The 21,521-nt window shown below is 37.1% G+C and overlaps 1 protein-coding gene across 1 annotated transcript in view; it reads right to left on the reverse strand.

Moving 5' to 3' along the window:
• Window positions 1–540: 540 nt before the first annotated feature.
• LOC128645961 (phosphoglycerate kinase) overlaps window positions 541–21,521 on the reverse strand; it is a 34,175-nt gene continuing 13,194 nt past the window's right edge. The window contains exons 2-11 of the mRNA XM_053699328.1: window positions 18,318–18,368; window positions 15,727–15,882; window positions 14,626–14,770; window positions 8,514–8,617; window positions 7,171–7,290; window positions 4,500–4,614; window positions 3,775–3,954; window positions 3,462–3,639; window positions 1,896–1,994; window positions 541–1,014 (exon numbers count right to left, since the gene is read on the reverse strand). Of these exons, the coding sequence (XP_053555303.1) occupies window positions 974–1,014; window positions 1,896–1,994; window positions 3,462–3,639; window positions 3,775–3,954; window positions 4,500–4,614; window positions 7,171–7,290; window positions 8,514–8,617; window positions 14,626–14,770; window positions 15,727–15,882; window positions 18,318–18,368 (1,189 nt within the window). The 3' untranslated portion in view covers window positions 541–973. The remainder of the gene's footprint in view (window positions 1,015–1,895; window positions 1,995–3,461; window positions 3,640–3,774; window positions 3,955–4,499; window positions 4,615–7,170; window positions 7,291–8,513; window positions 8,618–14,625; window positions 14,771–15,726; window positions 15,883–18,317; window positions 18,369–21,521) is intronic.

Consider the following 21,521-nt stretch of genomic DNA (forward strand, 5'->3'; position numbering starts at 1 on the left):
TTTTCCACTCCCCCTGTACCATGTGACAGCCATCAGCCAATCAAATGCATACACGTACCATGTGACAGCAATCAGCCATTCACAAATGCATACATGTTTATTCTTGCACATGCTCAGGAGCTGGCGACTCAAAGTTTAAATATAAAAAGACTGTGCACATTTTGTTAATGTTAGTAAACTAGAAAGTTGTTTATAATTGCATGCTATCTGAATAATGAAAGTTTAATTTTGATTGAGTGTCCCTTTAAGGTTTGGAGCTGAAAGTTGCTGGAAGGCCTGGCCTGATCTTTATGCCTATTACTACTTTACCAAAACAGATAGTATAGTTTGACTTGGTGTGCCAACCTAATCAATTTAAGCAATGACATGACTGCTCTATGCATCTTATTTCCCCAATTCTCACGTATATCTCCATTCTTTAGTAAGTTGGCTGCAGAGAACATATGAACTAGTGAAGCTGGACAGACAACTCTGCATCATTTCGGAATTTGTGTTTACTAGAATTTAAGTATTCAACATTGATTAAAAAAAGAGACAGCATTTTCTGACATGGATTTTATTTGGAGCCACAGAACCCACATAAATGTCACTGTTCACACGCAACAGAAAGGCTGTAAACTAACGCAGGGACTCTACAGTCCATTACAGTATATACATCTAAGTGCACCTTTACAATATACAGTATGTGGGGAGCCTAGTGCACTGCAACAAAGTCTGCCCAGACAAGCAGTGTGTTAAAGGAAAGTGAGAGCCACTTTACAGCCATAGACTAAGCACTGCAGAAAAAAAAAATCTTTATGTTCATCAATCCATTTAGAAAATGGTTAATGTATTTCACAAAGTATAGAATCTGCCCTTTAAAGAGGATTCTTTGTCATATGACTGCTCATGAGGTCTTCTGAAGAAGGGGGAATCTGCAGGATTTTCCAATTTGAAATGTTAATGCTCAATTATGTTTCCTTTCAGTGATGAATTACACATTGCTTAGAGCATCTACTCCAGGAAGGACCTTACCTGCAAAAAAATAAATGTAAAAAAAAAGTTAGTGCATTTCCAACCAACATGCAAAATTATAAAATTACATTGTCTTCACTACATACTTTGGACTGCATTCTGGTCTGAAATGAAGACTGTAAAGTCAAAATTAAACTTATGATTCAGGTAGAGAATATCATTTTAAACAATTTACTTCTGTTACCAAGTGTGCTTCACTGTCCTGCTATCCTTTGTTGAAGAGCAGGCTCAGTGGTACCAATGACAAGAGGAATAAATGTGCAGTCACCAATCACAACCCAACTCCTAGTAGTTAATTGTTGCTCCTGAGACTAACTAGGTATACTCTTCTACAAAAGATATCACAAGAGCAATAGCAAATTAAGTAAACTGGGAAGTGTTTGTGTGCTCTGAATCACAAATTTTAACTTCAGCCTAGACTGACTGCAGTATAAAATCAGATTACATTTGGAGGGAGCATTTTACTTTCCCTCTTACAAAGTTGATACTCTTAAGGCAGAGAGAATTTCTTATTAACCCAATACTCAAACATCCTATCCAGACTTGCATAGTCCTAAAACTAGAGCATTTTCCACCATAGATTGTAGTATAATAGAATGTATGCACTTAGTGTATACATATTTATGCAATGTGCATATGTTAGACAGGTATACATGACAGACTTCTTTTTATACACACTTAATCCACCACAATAAGACTAAAATGATTGTTCTGAAAGCTTTGCCAGAGCCATTAAGCACTCTGTGCCCTTCCAAGGCTGCTTGCTACCTAGAGAATGATGTGCAGACTCGCGTGCCTCTAAGTTAAATAGATGCAAGCACATAAATGACTAAACGGTTGACATTTAGAATAAATATTTTAATATGGGGATAAGCACTTACCCTCCAATAGTTCCAGACTGGCACCTCCTCCAGTACTGACATGGCTGACTTTGTCTTCAGTGTCCCACTTTGCACAACATGTTGCAGTGTCTCCTCCGCCTTAAAGACAAAAAGGTATAGTGATGCACTTGTACTAAAGTATTCCCACTGCAACATACAATTTTAACAACTTTACACTTCAATTATCAAAATTTGCTTTATGCTAATGGTATTACCTGTTGAATAAGCAGCAATGCAATACTGGGAGCTAGTTTAATACACCAGGGTGAGAAAGATTTGCAACCACCAATCAGCAGCTAGCTCCAAGTAGTGTATATACATCTAGGTATGCTTTTTCAACTAAAAGATAGTAACATAATGAAACTATATTAAATAATGGAAGTAAATAGAAATGTATTGTTTTAATCTTTAACAAGCACGTCTGGTATTATTTTTATTTAGATATACTCGGTACAGGTGATGACAAGAAGCATAACAGTACAGGTGAGCCAAGAATCAAGAACAAATCAAATAAAGTTGTGTAATCATTTGTGGGTATGCAATAATGAAAATAAGTGAAGGCTAACTATGTACAAGTTGAAATAAATTTGCCCTCCCTGTAAGATATTTGGGTCTTTGGAGGGGGATTGTTCATTTTAGCAACTCTGTCATTTAATTGGTCTATAAGTAGTGTTGCCGGGAAATAATTTATGGTTTTAAGTCTAAATCAGCTATTTCTTGTGCAAGAGAAGAACATTTAGATCTTTCCAGTTTGTTTTTGGGCTCTGAGTTTAATAAATTTGCCTCTCATGTAGGTTTTATGGGCTTCCCTTAAGACTTCTGTCTCCACCTTTGGGGTATTGTTTATGATAAAGTAATGTTTTAGTTGATCATCTAGCTTTTTACCTGCATGGTACCTAGCAAGAGAATTATCTAATCTCCAAGAAATTGATCTCATATGAGCTGAGGGCCAATTAAGAGTACAAAGAACCAAGGAATAAATTTGACCAGGTTGTATGTTTAATAGAAGTTTTTACAATATGGGAGAGCAAGATGGTTTACTAGTATATATTCTCTTGAGAATGTGAGAAAAGGTATAAGTCCTTAGAGTGGAGGTTTAGGTATCTTCAGGCATCTTCTAGTGTCAAGATTATGAAGTCATGCCATATTGATTTTAGTAAGGTCGTAGTGATGTGTGAACGGATTGGAGCAGTCTGTGTGCGTTGAGTAATATAAAAGTTACCTCCCTTTACCAAAGGCCCTTTGAAAGAATTAAAACTTTGCGATTTGGTAAATAATGTTGATTCCAGTTTGGAACAAACATTTTTTGTTTTTCCAAACAAATTCGAAAAAATAAAAATGGGAAAGTGTCTTAATTTAAATTACATGTTCTGATTATATTTTTAGTTAACTATATTTAATGTCCATAAAAAGTACCAACAATAAGAGCAACCAACCTTACTCCAAGCATTTTATCCACAGAAACTAGACACGTCAGGAGCAGGTTCAACATGGTGGTTGAAACCTAAACATTGTTATGGGTTATACAAGACAATTGTTTATTTTTTAGTAGAAAAGTGAATTTACCTATGATAGTTATGCAACCTTTTGCAGTTACTTCTACCACCTTATCCATCACTGCTTTGGTTCCATTAGCAAACCTGTCCCACTCAAACACTCCAACAGGGCCGTTCCAGACAATTTGCTTGGCTCTACCCACTGCCTCCACAAACAACTTCATACTCTCAGGGCCACAGTCAAGACCCTATTTTAGAAGTCAGGTAAAAAAATAAATAGAGTGCACATTAGGCATAATCTGACAGACAAGTATATTGCAATAGATATACCCTGACGTAATTCAATAGCTAATATTTTTTATCTCTATATCAGTTACTCTCACCATCCAGCCTGCTGGGATCCCACCAGAGACAGTGGCCTGTCCTGTTTTGGCATTCTCATCAAATTTATCAGCTGTTGTAAAGTCCACAGGTAGAGTGATTCGGACTCCATTCTTTTCAGCTTTTGCCATCAGGTCCTTGACTATCTTTGCTCCCTCTTCATCATAGAGAGAGGTGCCAATCTAAAGTAGTGAGAAATTAAAAAAAGGATATACATAGCTATATTGGGGTTTTTGGCAAAGTGTTCCCCCAAACAGCCATTTCATTGTGAAAGGTAGCCACTAGTATTAAAAGTGTAAAATACCAACATAAGTGTACATAATTTTGTGGGAAAATAAACCCCCAATACAATTAGCTCTTAAATCTTCTATCCAGTCTGTTGGATCACCAAGATGCTTCCCGCCCCCAACTGTATGCAGAGAGTAAATTTTAAATTAATTCTTGTTGAAAGAAAATTACATATATACACTGGAATAGTTGTGTAACATTACTTTATGTACTGAAATACATAAATGCAATTTAAAGAATGTTAACTCTTGCACAAGTCAGGATATAAAGTAACAATTGAGAAGGTTTGAAATAACTTAAGATTGCAGCCCTAGGCAAGCTTCAGTTGATAGACTGCATTACACGATTCCCTTAAAAACCAAACAAAAAAAACAGTTTCTATTTTATTTAAAAAAAAAGTGTCATGGTCACCCGAGCCATGTCTAGAGCCTGCTCTTACCTCCATATTGTTTAGCACCTTTAAAAAGGTGAAGGCCATGCCACCACCAATGATCATTTCATTAACTTGGTCCAACATGTTATTGATGAGCTGGATCTTGTCCTTTACTTTGGCCCTTAAAAAAAAAAAAGGTGAAAATGAAATATTTAAGCCTTGAAAGGTGGCTTCTTAACTTATACTAGGTGCTGTGTTGAGGTATTCACGTTGCCCTAAAACTGACCCCTACAAAAGAGAGGATTATCTGATTTGACAGCGAAAAGTTCACTAAGCCATGGGATTGATAGAATATTGGATAAAGAGGCCTGTCAAGAACATTTACAGCCTATTGCACCTTAATCAACGTTTTAATATACAGTGTGTGGAATCTACAATTTGTGTAGCCATTGATTTTATATACCCATCTAATATTTAATTATAGATATTAATTTGCAGCACAAAAAGCACATCTGTTCAACCATGAATCAATTTGAAATGAATGTCCCTTTGTCCATCCAGGCGCCAAGTGATTCTTACGATTACATCTAAAGATAACAGCACTGGATCTGGATTCTGTCACATAAAAACTGCTTTGTGAGCAATCCCCACCCCCCAACACATTATGCCACACAAAGTTTTTATTCAAAATCCAAGTGCCTATTTCACTAGCAGTAACTTTTCCATCCTCAACAGCTTAAAAAAGAGCAGTTTTTTGGAAGAGAGTGTTCTATGTAATCTAGGTATAAATTGTTAGAGATCTACACCAATGGCCTGCAAACATTCTGTAAAGGACCAGATAATATTATGCTTTGTGGGTAAAGAAGCAAAACTAAAACCTATTACATATGTATTTCGATAACAAGGAAAAGGAGTAATTGTTTTAAAATGTTCTATTTTTTCTGAAAGTTTGCTTTCAGCTAGAAACTGTGTGGGTGATATATTTGTATGAGCTGAGCAGCATTGCAAAGACACAGAACCACATACAGCTTGTTACTACTCATCCCTAGCAAAAAAACCACCCAGACAAATAAAACTAGTGTCTGTTCCAATTAAAATTTATTCATGGAAACGGATATGAATTTAACAAACTTATAATTTTTTTTTCTTTAAGTGGTAAAAAAAAATAAAAAATATTCAAAGCCAGGCTTAACGTGCAGGTTGTAGAAAAACAGACCAGAGAGTTTTCATACCCCTGGTTTATACAGAAAAATTTAAGAGAAGACAGCATCACCATTGTTTATACTATGCAAATGCCACAAAGTATCCAGCTGACAATACGCCAAACAGCACAAGACAAGCCTCAAACCTTCTGGCAGTCATTTGGAGTGATGAAACCAAAATTGAGCTATTTGTCCATAACCATAAATGCTACATTTGGAGAGGAGTCAACAAGGCCTATGATGAAAAGGTGCACCATTCCTACTGTGAAACACGGAGGTGGATCGCTGATGTTTTGGGGATGTGTGAGCTACAAAGGCACAGGAAATTTGATCAGAATTGATTGCAAGATGAATGCAGTATGTTAACAGAACGCCTCATTTTCCACTTCTTGATTAGAGTTTGAACGCTGCCGATTAGCAGTCTCAATTTCTTGGATATCTTTGTATATCCCTTTCCTGTTTTATACAGTTCAACTACCTTTTTCCCCGCAGATCCTTTGACAATTCTTTCTTTCCCCATGACTCAGAATCCAGAAAAATCAGTGCAGCACTGGATGAAAGATGCAAGGGTCTGTCAAGAGTCCAGAAACTCATTGACCTTTTATACACACTAATTACAAGCAAACAGATCACAGGTGAGGATGGTTACCTTTAATAGCCATTCAAAACCCCTTTGTCTCAACTTGTGTGCATGTTATCAGGCCCAAATCACCAGGGTATGTAAACTTTTGATCAGGGTCATTTGGGTAGTTTGTTGTCATTAGGATTTAAAAAGAGTAAACACAGTTGATAATAAATGGTTTCAGTAAAACACTAACCATGAGTGAAAAAAAGTGTGTGTGCTATTCATATTCTCTGAAAAATGGCCAAGAAATCATAAATTCTGCCAGGGTATTTAAACTTATGAGCACACATATATACAAACACCCCCCCCTTTATTACACTCACTCCCTCAGCTGTAGCTTATCCAGTGCCTGGGTGTCTCCTTAAAGCCATGTACAAATATCCTCCAAATGAAAGGGCACTCACAGGACTTGACAAAGGAAAATATCTTCATTGCATATAAATCATAATAAAGCGTCAGTCAATGTTTTGGCTACAGTTTTTGCCTTTCAAGACAAAGTGTGTTATGAAAAACTCTGCGTGTCCATGCGCCATTCCGTGACTTAGTATGCCATACTAAGTCACGGAATGGCGCATGGACACGCTGAGCGTTTTTCATAACCGACTTTGTCTTGAAAGGCTAAAACTGTAGCCAAAACATTGACTGACGCTTTATTATGATTTATATGCAATGAAGATATTTTCCTTTGTCAAGTCCTGTGAGAATAGATAGATATTAAAAAAAAAAAATGGCCTTTACATTAATGCAATAGGGTCCAATGTTGCAATCTCAGTCATTCTGAGATTGAAATGTTGCATATTTCAATGCTGGACCCGGTTGAATTAATAGATTTTTAAATAAAATCTTGGAGTGCTATTTGTGTAGGAACTGCTAATACAAAACAGGACGACTACATTCTGAGATGACTTACCCCCCAAGGATAGCAAGGAAAGGTCTTTCTGGGTTTTCCAAAGCCTTTGCAAAGTAGTCAAGTTCTTTCTTCATCAAAAAGCCAGCAGCTCTCTGAGGAAGTTTAACACCTACCATGGAGCTAAGAATAATACCATATCAATTAAGTAGTGGGGATAAAAATAAAACATTTTTTTTTTTATCATACATTTAATAGTTAGTAATTTTTTTATGCAGGAAGAACCAAAATAGTTAGTAATATTAGTCTGCCTGTAAAAGACCTTACAAAATCCCATTCAGTGCAGTCTGAGTATTAACTGATCTTGAACTGTTTATGTATTTATCAACAATGCTATTAACAACCTTTAATATTTTACCAATTTGTAAGAAATTACATACACTGTTCCCCAGTATTACAGTAAACATTTCCTACCATGTGATTACTAGATTAGCATTGGTCTACACCTTATTTAGGATGACCCTACAAGTATAAAGTTAATGTTGGCCCTGTATACTTTTTATGCAAAAAAAAAGTAATTTAAAAAAGTGACAGTACTCCAGAATTTTTATTCTTTAAAAAGATAAAATCCCTTTATTACCCAATACTCAGTTCTGCATAACCAAATATACTTTTTACCTCCGATTACCTTGTAACTAAGCCTCAGCAGACTGCCTACTTATCTCAGTTATTTTGACTGACTTGCATTTTAGCCAATCAGCAATGACTCAAATAACAGTGAGCACAATGGTATCTATATGGCACACAAACTAGTGCTGTCTAGCTGTGAAAAAAAAAAAAAATGCAATGAGCCAAGCCGCCTTCAAGGGCTTAGAAATTGGCATATGGGCCTACTGTACTAAGTTTTAGATTTTAACAAATACCAAGAGACCAAAGCAAATTTGATAAAAATTGGAAAGTTAAGTTGTATGCACTATCTAAATCATGAAACTTTATATTTAAAGGGACAGTCTAGTCAAAATTAAAGTTTTTTTCTTATATATTCTACCTGGATTTAGCATACTGTACTGACAGCTGTGATTCCACCGTTTTGTTTTAGCATTATGCAGTAAGCTAACCATTTTATGTAGTCCAAAAAATTATAGTAACAAAACGTGTTGCACATCTTACTTTTTATAGTACAGGGGATTTAACAAACAGAACCCAAGAGACTGCACATTTAATCAATCTAAACAGGAAGCACAAAATCCTTCTAGCAAAGGAGATGCTAAGGAATAGAATGCTCATTTGGAAGCACTCCCTGATGGGCCTATTACTCACATTTACCTACAAAGTATATACCAAGCTATGGGTGAATGTGATGCATTGTAACCTGTCCAGTGCAACAATAACTGCAGCAGGTTTACCTGTGAGCACGATGAGCAGTTCCAAAGGCATCGTTGACATAAACGTCACCAAGTTTAGAGAGTGAAGCTCTGAAAACATCCACTTTTGCGGCATCTGCTTTTATCTAAAAGACATATATAGAACTTTAATATTTGCAGAGCGGATTTGCTAGGTTGCAACAACGAGGGGGAAAATATATCGCAACATAAAATTATTTTTTTTAAAATAGAACTCTGAAAACCACTTTACATACAAACAGCTGATTTAGTTCTGTTACCCACCATCTTTTCAACTAATCTTGCACACGTGGGTTTTTCAATGCAATATATTATTCACACTACAAAAGTATTAAATGTTTGTGCACACCAAAAATCTTTGTGAAATGATAGACCATACACCCAATATACCCTCCTAACCAAATGCTGGAATTATGGTAGATTAGAAAGCAGCATCAAGTTTGTATATAAAATAGGGGGGGGGGGGGAGCAACACTATTGCACCTTGTCACCTGTCTCAAAAGACTGTTGCATGTCTGCTCCAGAGCCAAGGTTGATTTTGGAATATTTGCATCTTTTAAAATTGCTTTAAATTAGTGCATTAGGATTTCTTATTGCAATTTTGGGCCACTTAATTACTCAGAAAAAAAGTTATATAAAAAGCCACCGATCAGCAAGTGCAACCAAGGTGCTGAAACAAAATAAAATGGGCTGTCTCCTTAGCATAGATTCCTGCTTTTCCAAATAAAGACAGCAAGAGAAAAAAAAATGAATGGGAGTAAGTTAGAAAGTTGCTTAATTACATGCTCTACCTGAATAATAAAAAAAAATTTTGGGTTCAGTATCCGTTTAACCCCTTAACTATCGCACCATACCATGTACGATGCTATTGTCCTGGGCCTCTCTCTGCCGCAATCTCGCTAAAAGTAGCGAGGTTCCTCTGTCCCTCAGGACTCCTTTAAGCAACTCTCCCAAATCAGTATTAGTATTCCGATCCCATCCGATTTGCCCTTAGAGTACTACAGAATAAAGAGCTACCTAAATAGCTGGGGATTCAGACCGAACCTTACCTGCCCGCTGACCTTTTGGGAGACTATTTGGGGTCAGGGAGAGACTGAGTAGACCTCTATCCCTCCATTGTTCATTACTTAGTGGAACCCAATTCCCCGAAGTTCCAGCCCATTTAGCCCGCTGGGAGTATTTACTGGAGACACAGGTACCCCCTCATATTTGGGAGCGCACCTTCTTACCCAGAAAGCCATACACTGCACAACGTTATATGAAACTTAATACAAACTCTTATCTCACTGGTATGTCCCTACTAGATTGGCAAAAATGTTCCCGAGTGCATCTCCGAGTGTTGGAGGCGCTGCGGCCGGAGAGGCAATGCGTTACATGTCTGGTGGGAGTGACCTGTAATCCAGCCCTTGTGGCAGTGATGTTTCTCAGCCCTTTCCAATTTAGGTATACCTCTCCCTAAGTCACCGTCCATAGCCTTACTACATATAGGGGCCCCCACTTTACCCAAGCACCTCTAATATATCTGTATATACTTATTTACGACTATCAAACATGCTATAGCATGTGCATGGAAAAAGGAGTCCCCTCCTACAGGGAGTGCAGAATTATTAGGCAAGTTGTATTTTTGAGGATTAATTTTATTATTGAACAACAACCATGTTCTCAATGAACCCAAAAAACTCATTAATATCAAAGCTGAATAGTTTTGGAAGTAGTTTTTAGTTTGTTTTTAGTTATAGCTATTTTAGGGGGATATCTGTGTGTGCAGGTGACTATTACTGTGCATAATTATTAGGCAACTTAACAAAAAACAAATATATACCCATTTCAATTATTTATTTTTATCAGTGAAACCAATATAACATCTCAACATTCACAAATATACATTTCTGACATTCAAAAACAAAACAAAAACAAATCAGTGACCAATATAGCCACCTTTCTTTGCAAGGACACTCAAAAGCCTGCCATCCATGGATTCTGTCAGTGTTTTGATCTGTTCACCATCAACATTGCGTGCAGCAGCAACCACAGCCTCCCAGACACTGTTCAGAGATGTGTACTGTTTCCCCTCCTTGTAAATCTCACATTTGATGATGGACCACAGGTTCTCAATGGGGTTCAGATCAGGTGAACAAGGAGGCCATGTCATTAGATTTTTTTCTTTTATACCCTTTCTTGCCAGCCACGCTGTGGAGTACTTGGACACGTCTGATGGAGCATTGTCCTGCATGAAAATCATGTTTTTCTTGAAGGATGCAGACTTCTTCCTGTACCACTGCTTGAAGAAGGTGTCTTCCAGAAACTGGCAGTAGGACTGGGAGTTGAGCTTGACTCCATCCTTAACCCGAAAAGGCCCACAAGCTCATCTTTGATGATACCAGCCCAAACCAGTACTCCACCTCCACCTTGCTGGCGTCTGAGTCGGACTGGAGCTCTCTGCCCTTTACCAATCCAGCCACGGGCCCATCCATCTGGCCCATCAAGACTCACTCTCATTTCATCAGTCCATAAAACCTTAGAAAAATCAGTCTTGAGATATTTCTTGGCCCAGTCTTGACGTTTCAGCTTGTGTGTCTTGTTCAGTGGTGGTCGTCTTTCAGCCTTTCTTACCTTGGCCATGTCTCTGAGTATTGCACACCTTGTGCTTTTGGGCACTCCAGTGATGTTGCAGATCTGAAATATGGCCAAACTGGTGGCAAGTGGCATCTTGGCAGCTGCACGCTTGACTTTTCTCTGTTCATGGGCAGTTATTTTGCGCCTTGGTTTTTCCACACGCTTCTTGCGACCCTGTTGACTATTTTGAATGAAACGCTTGATTGTTCGATGATCACGCTTCAGAAGCTTTGCAATTTTAAGAGTGCTGGATCCCTCTGCAAGATATCTCACTATTTTTTACTTTTCTGAGCCTGTCAAGTCCTTCTTTTGACCCATTTTGCCAAAGGAAAGGAAGTTGCCTAGTAATTATGCACACCTGATATAGGGTGTTGATGTCATTAGACCACACCCCTTCTCATTACAGAGATGCACATCACCTAATATGCTTAATTGGTAGTAGGCTTTCGAGCCTATACAGCTTGGAGTAAGACAACATGCATAAAGAGGATGATGTGGTCAAAATACTCATTTGCCTAATAATTCTGCACTCCCTGTAGTTGGTCCACAGTCTGCAACACCATGGCATGCATCTATACCATGGAGAAGGATCTCTTATCTACTCAGACTTGTTTGAACTTGGGTAGACTGGAAGGAGAGATATGACACTAAGAGGAAACCAAATATATTGACCTCTGACCCCTAGTTAGGCCTGGAGATCTAGAGTATGCCCACGACTAACACTACAGACTAACATGGGCAATAGTACCATTCCCAGACCCCATTTTTCTCTTACCCATTTCCCCATCCCTTCCCTCCCTTTAACCAGTGAACATAAGCTGAGGAACTATGAGTCTTCTTTGCACTGTAATCTTACTCCTTCGTTTCATTTTACAATACAGAGAAGCTATATTGTTAGTTTATTTCATAATAACCTGGTTAACACTGATTACCATGTTTTCTTGAACCATTTATTTGGATCTTTAGACCATTTTTGTAACATGGATGTTTTCTGATCTTTTGATATGGTCCAAGCTTTTGAAAACTCAAATAAAAAAAGTAGCGCCCCATACAAGTGGGACAGTGGAGAAATACAGGCATCGAGCAGCAGTGGTGTTGCTGCAGAGGGTGGGACAGCTATGAAAAAAAAAGTATATAAAAAGATTTAGAGTGCCAGTGAGTGGAAAGGATGGAGGAGGGAGAACAGCTACACCATAGGAAGAGAAAAGTTTTGTTTTTTTTATAATAAAAAAGGATCGCTGGAGTTAGAAGGGGAGGGGGAAGGTGAAGGGGTATTCCTACACTATGGAAATGTATCTCTACATACTGGCAGACTGCCACTACGTAAGATGGGGTGACCAGTAGGGGAGGGAAGAGAGCTGTTTGAGAGGAATCAGGGGGTGACAAGTGTTAAGTGGAGGGCTAACCTCTACACTAAAGCTAAAATTAACCTTAAAGGGACAGTACACCGTAAATTGTTTTTTCAATTAATGTATTTTCAATTACTTGTTACACCAGCTACAGAGTATAAAATGTTTGAGAATTTGCATTTTCAGGTTTATGTATATGAATTAGCTGGTTTTGTGCTTTTAAATCACGGCCTATTACAATGGGTTGAGCTTCCAGCTAATATCAGATCTCATTAGGTTATCACTTATTCACACAGACTTGCTTCCTTATCTTATATCTGTAAAGATAAGCTCAATACTTAGAACAATGGAAAATTAACATATTACTTAAACTATCCTGCAACCCACTGAAGAGTGTAATTTCTTCTACTGGCTGTGTTTACATAGCCTGTCAATAGCATATACTCCAGTATCAATTTTTAGTGTAGGTTGTGATACCATAGGCTAAATCGGCCATTTCATATACTGAAATAAGGGTAAAGGAGCTACTTGTAAACAATTTAATACACTACAGCAGGTAAAATGGATTATTGAGAACAATTTAAAGGGGAGAAAAATTTGGGGTGAACTGTCCCTTTAAGTGTGGTGCGCAGCTGCAATTACCAGCCTTCTGATTACCAAAAAGCTATTGCAAAGCCATATATGTATGCCATTTCTGAACAAAGGGGATTCCAGAGAAGCTTTTACCATTATTCGTGCCATGCTTGCACAAGCAGTATGTAAATTTTAGTGAGAAACCCCAAGTTTGTAAAAAAAAAAAAAAAAATATGAGCGCATTTGGCGGTGAAATGGTGGCATGAAATATACCATAATGGGCCTATATCAATACTATGGGATGACAAATTTAAAAAAAAAAAAAAAAAAAAAATTGATAGTACATTCTAAAAGCTATTTAAAATTGTATGCTCGCCTGAATCGCCAGAACCTCCCCTTCATATGAAAGGACTCACTATATAAACAAAAGCAATCTCAAGTCCTTATACATCTAAAACTTTGGGGCTTGGTTAGGAGTGAAAATCAGTAGAATGTTACTTAAAAAATATGCAAAATGTTACCTTTACAAAAACACCTCCCAGACAGGCTAGGCTATATAAATGGATCTACAAAAAATTTATGCAAAGAAAAAAAAATATCTAGTGTACAATGTCCTTTCAAGTATATAATCACTGAGTTTGTCAGTAATTGTTTCATTTTGAACAGTTGCTGCTTGCCTAGCGCAGTGTATCTCGTGAATAGAATCACCCTACTGACAGGCATGGGATCAAAGGGATACCCTGTCCCTGCAATTGCTAGTTATTATACTCTGCCTCACTCCTGAGGGATTCAGAAATAACACAGCTGCGCCAACAGGAGCTCTAACAGCAAAGGACACCAGCCGCCGTACAAGGTATGGTGCAGGTCCTTAAGGGGTTAAAATTTCCCTTTGCCTATAGTAGTAGGGCAGAAGGCAAAATAGGTCAAATTAGTACTCAAATCCTGGCACCAGTCCCAATTGTTGGGGGCTCACTGATTTATCAGACCCTGTGTTACACAATGCGTGTGTGGTTGTTTCAAACTGACAAAGGCCCTGACATGGAAATAGACCGGACATTTGAGTAGTACAAATAAACACTGCACTAAAAGACCCCAGTGTACAAGATACTATAGAAGGATCATGTATAACAAGATTCATTTGGTGTCCATGCTTCATTGTTCTTTGTAGATTAATCTCCACTGCATACTTACAAATCCTTAAAAATACATTTACATGAGGGGGAGGGGAGTAAAAAATACAAAGGAAACCCGGTGCAATACAGTAATGGATTGTCTCATTATACATCTTCTATTTGAGCTGTAAAATAAAGGTCAACTAAATATAGGACAGCATTTACAGTAGGTGAAGTGCTTCAAGGGCAGTATGTCAAATAAGGTTAGACCTGCTAAAAATATCTGCCTTTCTGACCTTTGGGAAAATGTCTAAAGGTCAAACTCATGGGGCTAGATTTACCCTGCAGTTTGGCTGTGATCCCAGATTCAAAAACTGAAGTTGTATTACATATACTAAAGAGGGGGAACTAACTAGTAGCAAGCTGACAGCTAAACAAACCACATTGCAATATTAAGTATGTAACCTTGTTCCCAGCAGCATCTTTGCCCTTTCCCTCCTCTTCCACATGAAATCTAAGGTTCTCCAGAAGCAGGACAGTCCCAGGAGCTGGATCAGCACAGGCAGCTTCTACCTCTGCACCTACACAGTCCTTCAGGAACACAATCTCCCTATGCATAAGGAGAAATGCAGTTAAGTGGGTGAAGGATTTTCATTAAGTTATAAAGCTTTATTACTGCCATAGGTCCCACTATAAAGAGACCACAGCACTTAAATCACATACATAAAAATCATTCCACCCTCACATTTCATGGTATTATGATATTACTTGCATCCCCTGTACAGCAAATTTTCAACCATTTGTTATTTTCCATATTATATTAGGTGAATTGAACACTATTGTTTAAAACCAAGGGGTATGCTGAATTGTTCCTGATGCAGGAATTTAAGAAAATCCAGGTATCCATTGAAAAAAAAAATATATAAACTACCAGACCTGCTATGTGAATTACTATTCTGCTTTTACCATGCAGACAACTAAAATAATCAGCAGCATCAGTGCTGATTTCACACGGCTTTGTGATCTTGTGGGATTTTACAGTGATCAATGTATTTTGTAATAAAAAACTTCCTTCAACTGAAATAGAAAAGTGACAGTGCCTGCAGATACCAGGTGCACACTCCCTTTCAAGTCCTGGGACAAGCTTCGATTTTGGATGCTTAAAGACCTTTTACAACAGATCTCCACAGAAAGTGTTAGCTGCCAGCTGGGTGGTATGAAATGGCAGTATGGGGGCAAATTAATTATTTCCAATACTTTAAAAATGTTTGCATAATTTTAAGTAACCAGTTAATTTGTGGGTTGAATAGTTTGCCATAAATAATTTAATAGGTCCTGGGGAGAACACTGCAATAGGATGTCACCGACTACATTTTGAGGTAACCTACTTCCCATTTTTTGGATAAAGAGGTTTGTGTGATATTTTACATATATGCTGCATCCCTATCAAGTGACTCAGTGTTTGTGTTAAGGGCAAGTTACCCAAAGAACATTAAACCAAATTCTTTGCTGCAAAATCATTGACATGGTCCCTTCCATTATCTTGTTCAGTATGACCACACTTACCTCTTCATCAACACTTTGAGTTCCTCAGCCACTGGAGCCAGGGAATACTTGTCAGGCATGGGGACACCATCAGGTCTGCCCAAATGGCTCATGAGAACTACAGATTTAGCACCATGATCTATGCAGTGCTGGATGCTCGGGACAGCAGCTTTAATCCTGAAATACACAATGTTTAGCCAAAAGAACAAGGCAACAATTTGGCACACTAATGATGGAAATTAAGTATTTTGGGGGCACACACTTTAGTTATTGAAGAAAGGGAGTTTAATAAGTCCCTTCTCCTGAGCTATAGATCACAAGATTAAAGATCATAAAACAAATTAGCATCTTGAATTCTGCAATTGGGTTTTCACTGCCAAACTCCAACCACTTGTCTTATCTGGAGGAGCCATCCTGGCCTTGAGTCTGCAGACAAAGCAGCTAGTCATGGTCATAAGGCTAGTATTAAAAGATCCCTGATGAAGTGCTCAGTTTGAGCAGGAAACGCGTCGGAAGGCAGTCTTTTTTTCCCCTGTGTGTTTGGGTAACACTTGTATCTGTGCTTGTAACAATTTTAAATGATTGAATACAACTTATTTTTATTTTTTACTAAACCAAGTTGTGCAGCCTGCATTCACCTCCTACAACTCTTTTGGAATTCTTAGTATTAAAAGGGACAGTGTATTGAAAAAAGGAGTTTCCCCTTAAAAAGGCAGTAAAGTCAAAATGAAAACTTTCCAATTTACTTTATCAAAATTTGCTCAACTCTTGTTATACTTTAAAATGTACGTTGATAGGAGTGTGCCTGTGTCTTTAGAAGCAGCGTATAACAATGCAATAAACAGTGTTGCAAATGCTGCCAGATGGCTATAGACGCATGTACGCTCTGAGCTCACCTTTGATTACTCTAACAAAGGGAACTAAACAAAAAAAATGATAACATGAGTAAATTGAAGTTGTTTTATAATTTTATACTCTAGCCTGTCAATTTAAGTTTAATTTTGGATTTCCAATTACTTATTATATTTTTTGTCATACCAATTGCAGGCACATTAAAGGGATAGTAGAGCGTAACATGTATGGGGTAATGGCTCTTGGGTTTTTCAGAGCAAAAGTATCTAATTCATACACAAAAATAAACCTATTTTTAAATACACACAACTGCTTCCTTATATTAAAGCTCTATGCTAAGAACATTTTAGAGCTCATCTTTCCTACCTCAATTTAGGAGTTTTAATTTATTTTGCTGGCCGTTTACCTGGCTTTTATACAGCCAATACTTATTTTAAGTTTTCAGTACATATGGGGATACAGACAAAAGCAGCAATTCCAAATGACAAAACCAAGCTTAAAAAAAAAAAAAAAATCTAAATTTACTTTACTCCAGCAGATAAAAAAAAACGAGCATTGGAAACACATTGAAGGGGAGAAATGTTTACAGTACACTACCCCATTAATTGCATTGTTTTGAAGTTATCAGCCCTGAGGCAGAACTTATTTTCCACCTCCTGAAAGAAGTTAAAAAAAAAAAAAAAAAAAAATCTGCTGGTCATTTTGAAAAGAAATTTTATAATTAGGTAGTTACACTAAAGAACCAGCTCAAATACAATGAGTTGATTAACTGGAGAAAAAAAAGCAATTTTTAAAAATTGTATAATATATTGCAGCAGATGAAAATGTATGTTTATAAAAATGTCTACTGAATAAACTAGTTTCCTTTGCTCTTGGTAAAACATTACTTAACCCCTTTAACCCCATTAGGAGAGAACATCCCAATAGCAATGGGCTTTCATGCTGAAAGGATGGCATGGAACGTCCTAACCGATCTGGCATCCTGCGCTTTCAGAGTGGGAATGCTAACTGGGGTACGTGCCTAGCATCATAGGCAGTCCCCCATGATAGTGTGATTTTATCTTTAAAGGAAGTGTTTACAATCTGAACTTTGTTTCAATGTTAAACACTTAGCCCTGGCTAGAAGGGGTTAATTAGAAGGCACAAATGTAGTAAAACAAAAAGGGTGCATTGCTCCCAATGATGTTTTGCATTTAGAAGTCACAGCTTTGCAGACCAGGAAAGGCAGGGTTTAAATAAAATCCTTGAGCCTGTCACAAGTCTGCTTTTTTTAACACTTGCATAGCACAGCCAGAGAAAAGTTTTTTGAACAGCCCGATTAGCAGCATTGTTCTTTCTGCAGACATGCTGCAGTTTGTGCAAGGGCACAGCATGTTTTGTATTGGGGGTTATCAGTTAAAGCCTTATAGGGAAGGTTATGTGGCAGAGCTAGCCTTAAGAAGTTAGAGTATTTCAAGACCTGAGAACCATTTTCAGAGTTTAATTACATAAAAGCAGGGAAAATAATGAAAGTATTGCAAAGTTGTTACATTACGCATAGCCACCATTCAGATAAGACTCTGCAGGCTTTGAGAGCTAACAGTCATATCAAACTAGTTCAATTTTTAAAAGTGCTGTAATACAGATTTAAAAAAAAAAAAAAAAAAAAAAAGCACCCAAATTAAGCTTAAATCTATTGTTTCAGGAAACTAAATTACATCAGCATAGGAGTGTGTAATGTCTTAGAAGTGAAAAGGTTAAAGATTCAGTAAAACACTTACCTCTGATTGTTTGTAATCTGGTTATTTTTCATGGGGACATTGAAATCAACCCTAGGAAAAAAAATAAAAAAATATCTCCAATATTAGATACACATCTTAAAAAAAAAAATGGGAAAAAATAAAGTATTTTAATCGATCCACCTGCTGACCCTGGAGTTCTACATTCATTCACAATTATGTACAAAGCATGAGTGAATTTGCTTTGAAAGTAGAATTTTTTTTTTTTTTTAAATTGCACTACGTATGTATTGGCAAAAGTGTTTAGTAAAAGCTATCACTGTGTCTAAAGGCATACTCACATATGCTGCTCATGCCCTCATTAAAACACTATACCAGCTCCTTAAATAAAAAGGAGAGAAGCGATCAACCTGGGAACATACATAATAGCTTGTTCTATGGCTAGTTATCACCCTAGAAGCAGCCTCTTTTTGCTCAACATGTGCCTTTCACAGAGAAGAACTTTCCTGTAGTACATCAGTCTGATCCTGACTTAACAGTGCAGTCCCGAAATACCAGGCATTCCCTCTCTGAACGAGAGAAACAGCAAAACCCCAGACGTACATTTCGGCCTATTGTAGGCCTCGTCAGTGAGGTGCAGCCATATCCCTCTAGGCACACTGAGCAACAGGTCCACGTCTGGATTCCCACATCCCACTTAGGGAGACTTCCCAAAATGTCATAATTTGCATAAATAAATAGAGAAGCGCTCCAACAGCAAGCAGTGGTGTGAATTGTGTTAGTGATTCATACATAGCACTGCCAATTCAATCCAGTCTGTAAGTGGTGTGTGAAGGATTATGGAAGATAAACAAGGGGCGCCAACATAGTGTGAATCGTTCAAACAACAAATATAAAAGTGATGTGCAAAAAACTACTCACAAGGAAAGTGGCACCTTAAATGAATAAGGTGCGATAAAGCAGGCTGACATTCAAATTCCAGCAGTCAGTACGCTGGAGGTCTCACCCAGAGGACCTGTGGAATCCAGATAGGCGTCTAGAAAGTAGCACCCACGTTTTTCAGGGCCAATGGCCGGACCAGGTGAGCTGCAAGCTGATAGGTGTTCTCCTGCTGCACTCACGCCACCGAGACTTTTCTCCAAAAACGACAGTGTCAGTGTATGAAAGGTTCCGTGGTAAAAGTCCTGTTTCAAAAACAAGTGGATCGTGGAAAGAAGCAAAAATACCGGGTCGTGGTATAAAACAAACAGTATTTATTTTGCAACGCGTTTCTCAGTCTATTCCAGACCGTTTCATCAGGCATAATCATAGTTAACAATAGAGATCTATTTAAACCCACAGTGACCCGGAATTGAAACAAAAGGTCAACTCTATTAACAATGTTGCAATTGCAAAAACATTTAACTTTTGATACATTGTATAAATTGGTTTGAACAATTGTGACCACACAGATAACACTTAAATAAAAAGTATATAAAAAACCCTAATCGCAATTACCAAATATATCTGGAAAAAAATAAAATATCTCATAGTAAACTGGACATATATTAACATGTGTGTATATGTATATCTCATCTCCTGGTTGGATTCGAACCCAGGACCTAATGTGTGCTAGGCAATGGAAAAATCAAAAGGATACCTTTATGTCTTGTTTGAATTTCTTGCAAAAAGGATTAGTATTGATACAAAATATATAAATTGATCTACATGTCTCACAATGTCTAGAAGATAATCTTATTTGGTCTTTTTAATAAATGACTCTAATTTTTAAAACCAAACTAAAAGGAATTTTCTTATAAATATAAAACTAAAAAAGAAATGTTCGTGACAAATGCTTACTATAAATAAGTGACATATAAAAATTGTAAAAAATATATATGTATATATATATTTTATTTTATGGCTCCACTGGACTTGAACTTGGGACCTTCTGTATGTTAAGCGAGCATGAAATTGATAAGGCTATCTTGAAGGGCTATTTTTATGTTATATATTGGAGCAGAAATATGTTAGGAATTATGTGATTAATAATATGTATATATATATTTGGAACTCCACTGGACTCGAACTTGGGACCTTTTGTATGTTAGGCGAACAAGAAATTGGTAAAGCTATCTTGAAAGTTTATGTTATATATTGGGGCGGAAATATATTTGGGAATTATGTTATTAATTGTTTCCAATCATATACAACAACCAAATAGACTAAAAAGTGTATCCAGAATGTATATAAACAATTGTAGGTGTATGTATTGATGAATAATCAAACATTCAAAAAGATGAAATGTGCAAAATAGTGTATCGTAGAAAATAATATAAATCAGGTATGTAAAATATAATATAATATGAAACTATATAGGTGCTTGGACTATTAGGTTTAGAACCGGATAGACAAGTGCATACATATACACAACTATGTGGACATGCTCATATATATATATATATTTATTCCTCAAGCTTTTGGGCGAACCTGGTATACTATGGCCGCTATATAGATGACCTGATTTTTATTTTAAGAGGGAGCCACGAGCTAGCTAACACACTAATAGAACATTTAAATCAGAATCAGATGGGTTTAACCTTCACAGCTAATATACAAAAATCTTCAATAGAATTCTTGGATCTATTACTAAGTTGGGATAATCAAGGTAACATCATTTCTCAGACTTTTTTCAAAAAAGTCGATAGCAACAGCTATCTAGACTTCTCTAGTAACCACCATATAGGGTGGAAAAGAAACATCCCATACAGCCAATTTAAGAGAATACGCAGGAATTGCTCCAATTTAGAATCTTTTGACATTCAAAGCAAGGTTCTTTACCAACGCTTTGTAGACAAAGGTTATCCTATAGATCTACTAAATCAATGTCTTAAAAAAGCACGCAATCTAGATAGAGAATTAATCTTTGAAAAAGTCCAAAATAGCACCAACAATCAAACCAAAAAGAAATCCACAAACAACGTTGTTTGTGAACCACTTTTCATTACACAATACAATAACAACCACTACAAAATTCGAAACATACTACATAAACATTGGAACATTATCCAAAAGGATCCTTTCCTTAAAGATATAGTCGGTGAAAAACCCAAAATTGTATATAGACGAGCTCCCACTTTAAGGAATCAATTAGCCCCCAGTAAAAGAGTAAAACATTGCCAATTTCGGTCCAATAAACAAACCAAAACTTTAAACTTTTTAGCTTCCCATGGATCATTTAAATGTGGCAAAAGAGGTTGCAACATG

Source organism: Bombina bombina, chromosome 1, assembly GCF_027579735.1.
Source record: "Bombina bombina isolate aBomBom1 chromosome 1, aBomBom1.pri, whole genome shotgun sequence".
NCBI lineage: Eukaryota > Metazoa > Chordata > Amphibia > Anura > Bombinatoridae > Bombina > Bombina bombina.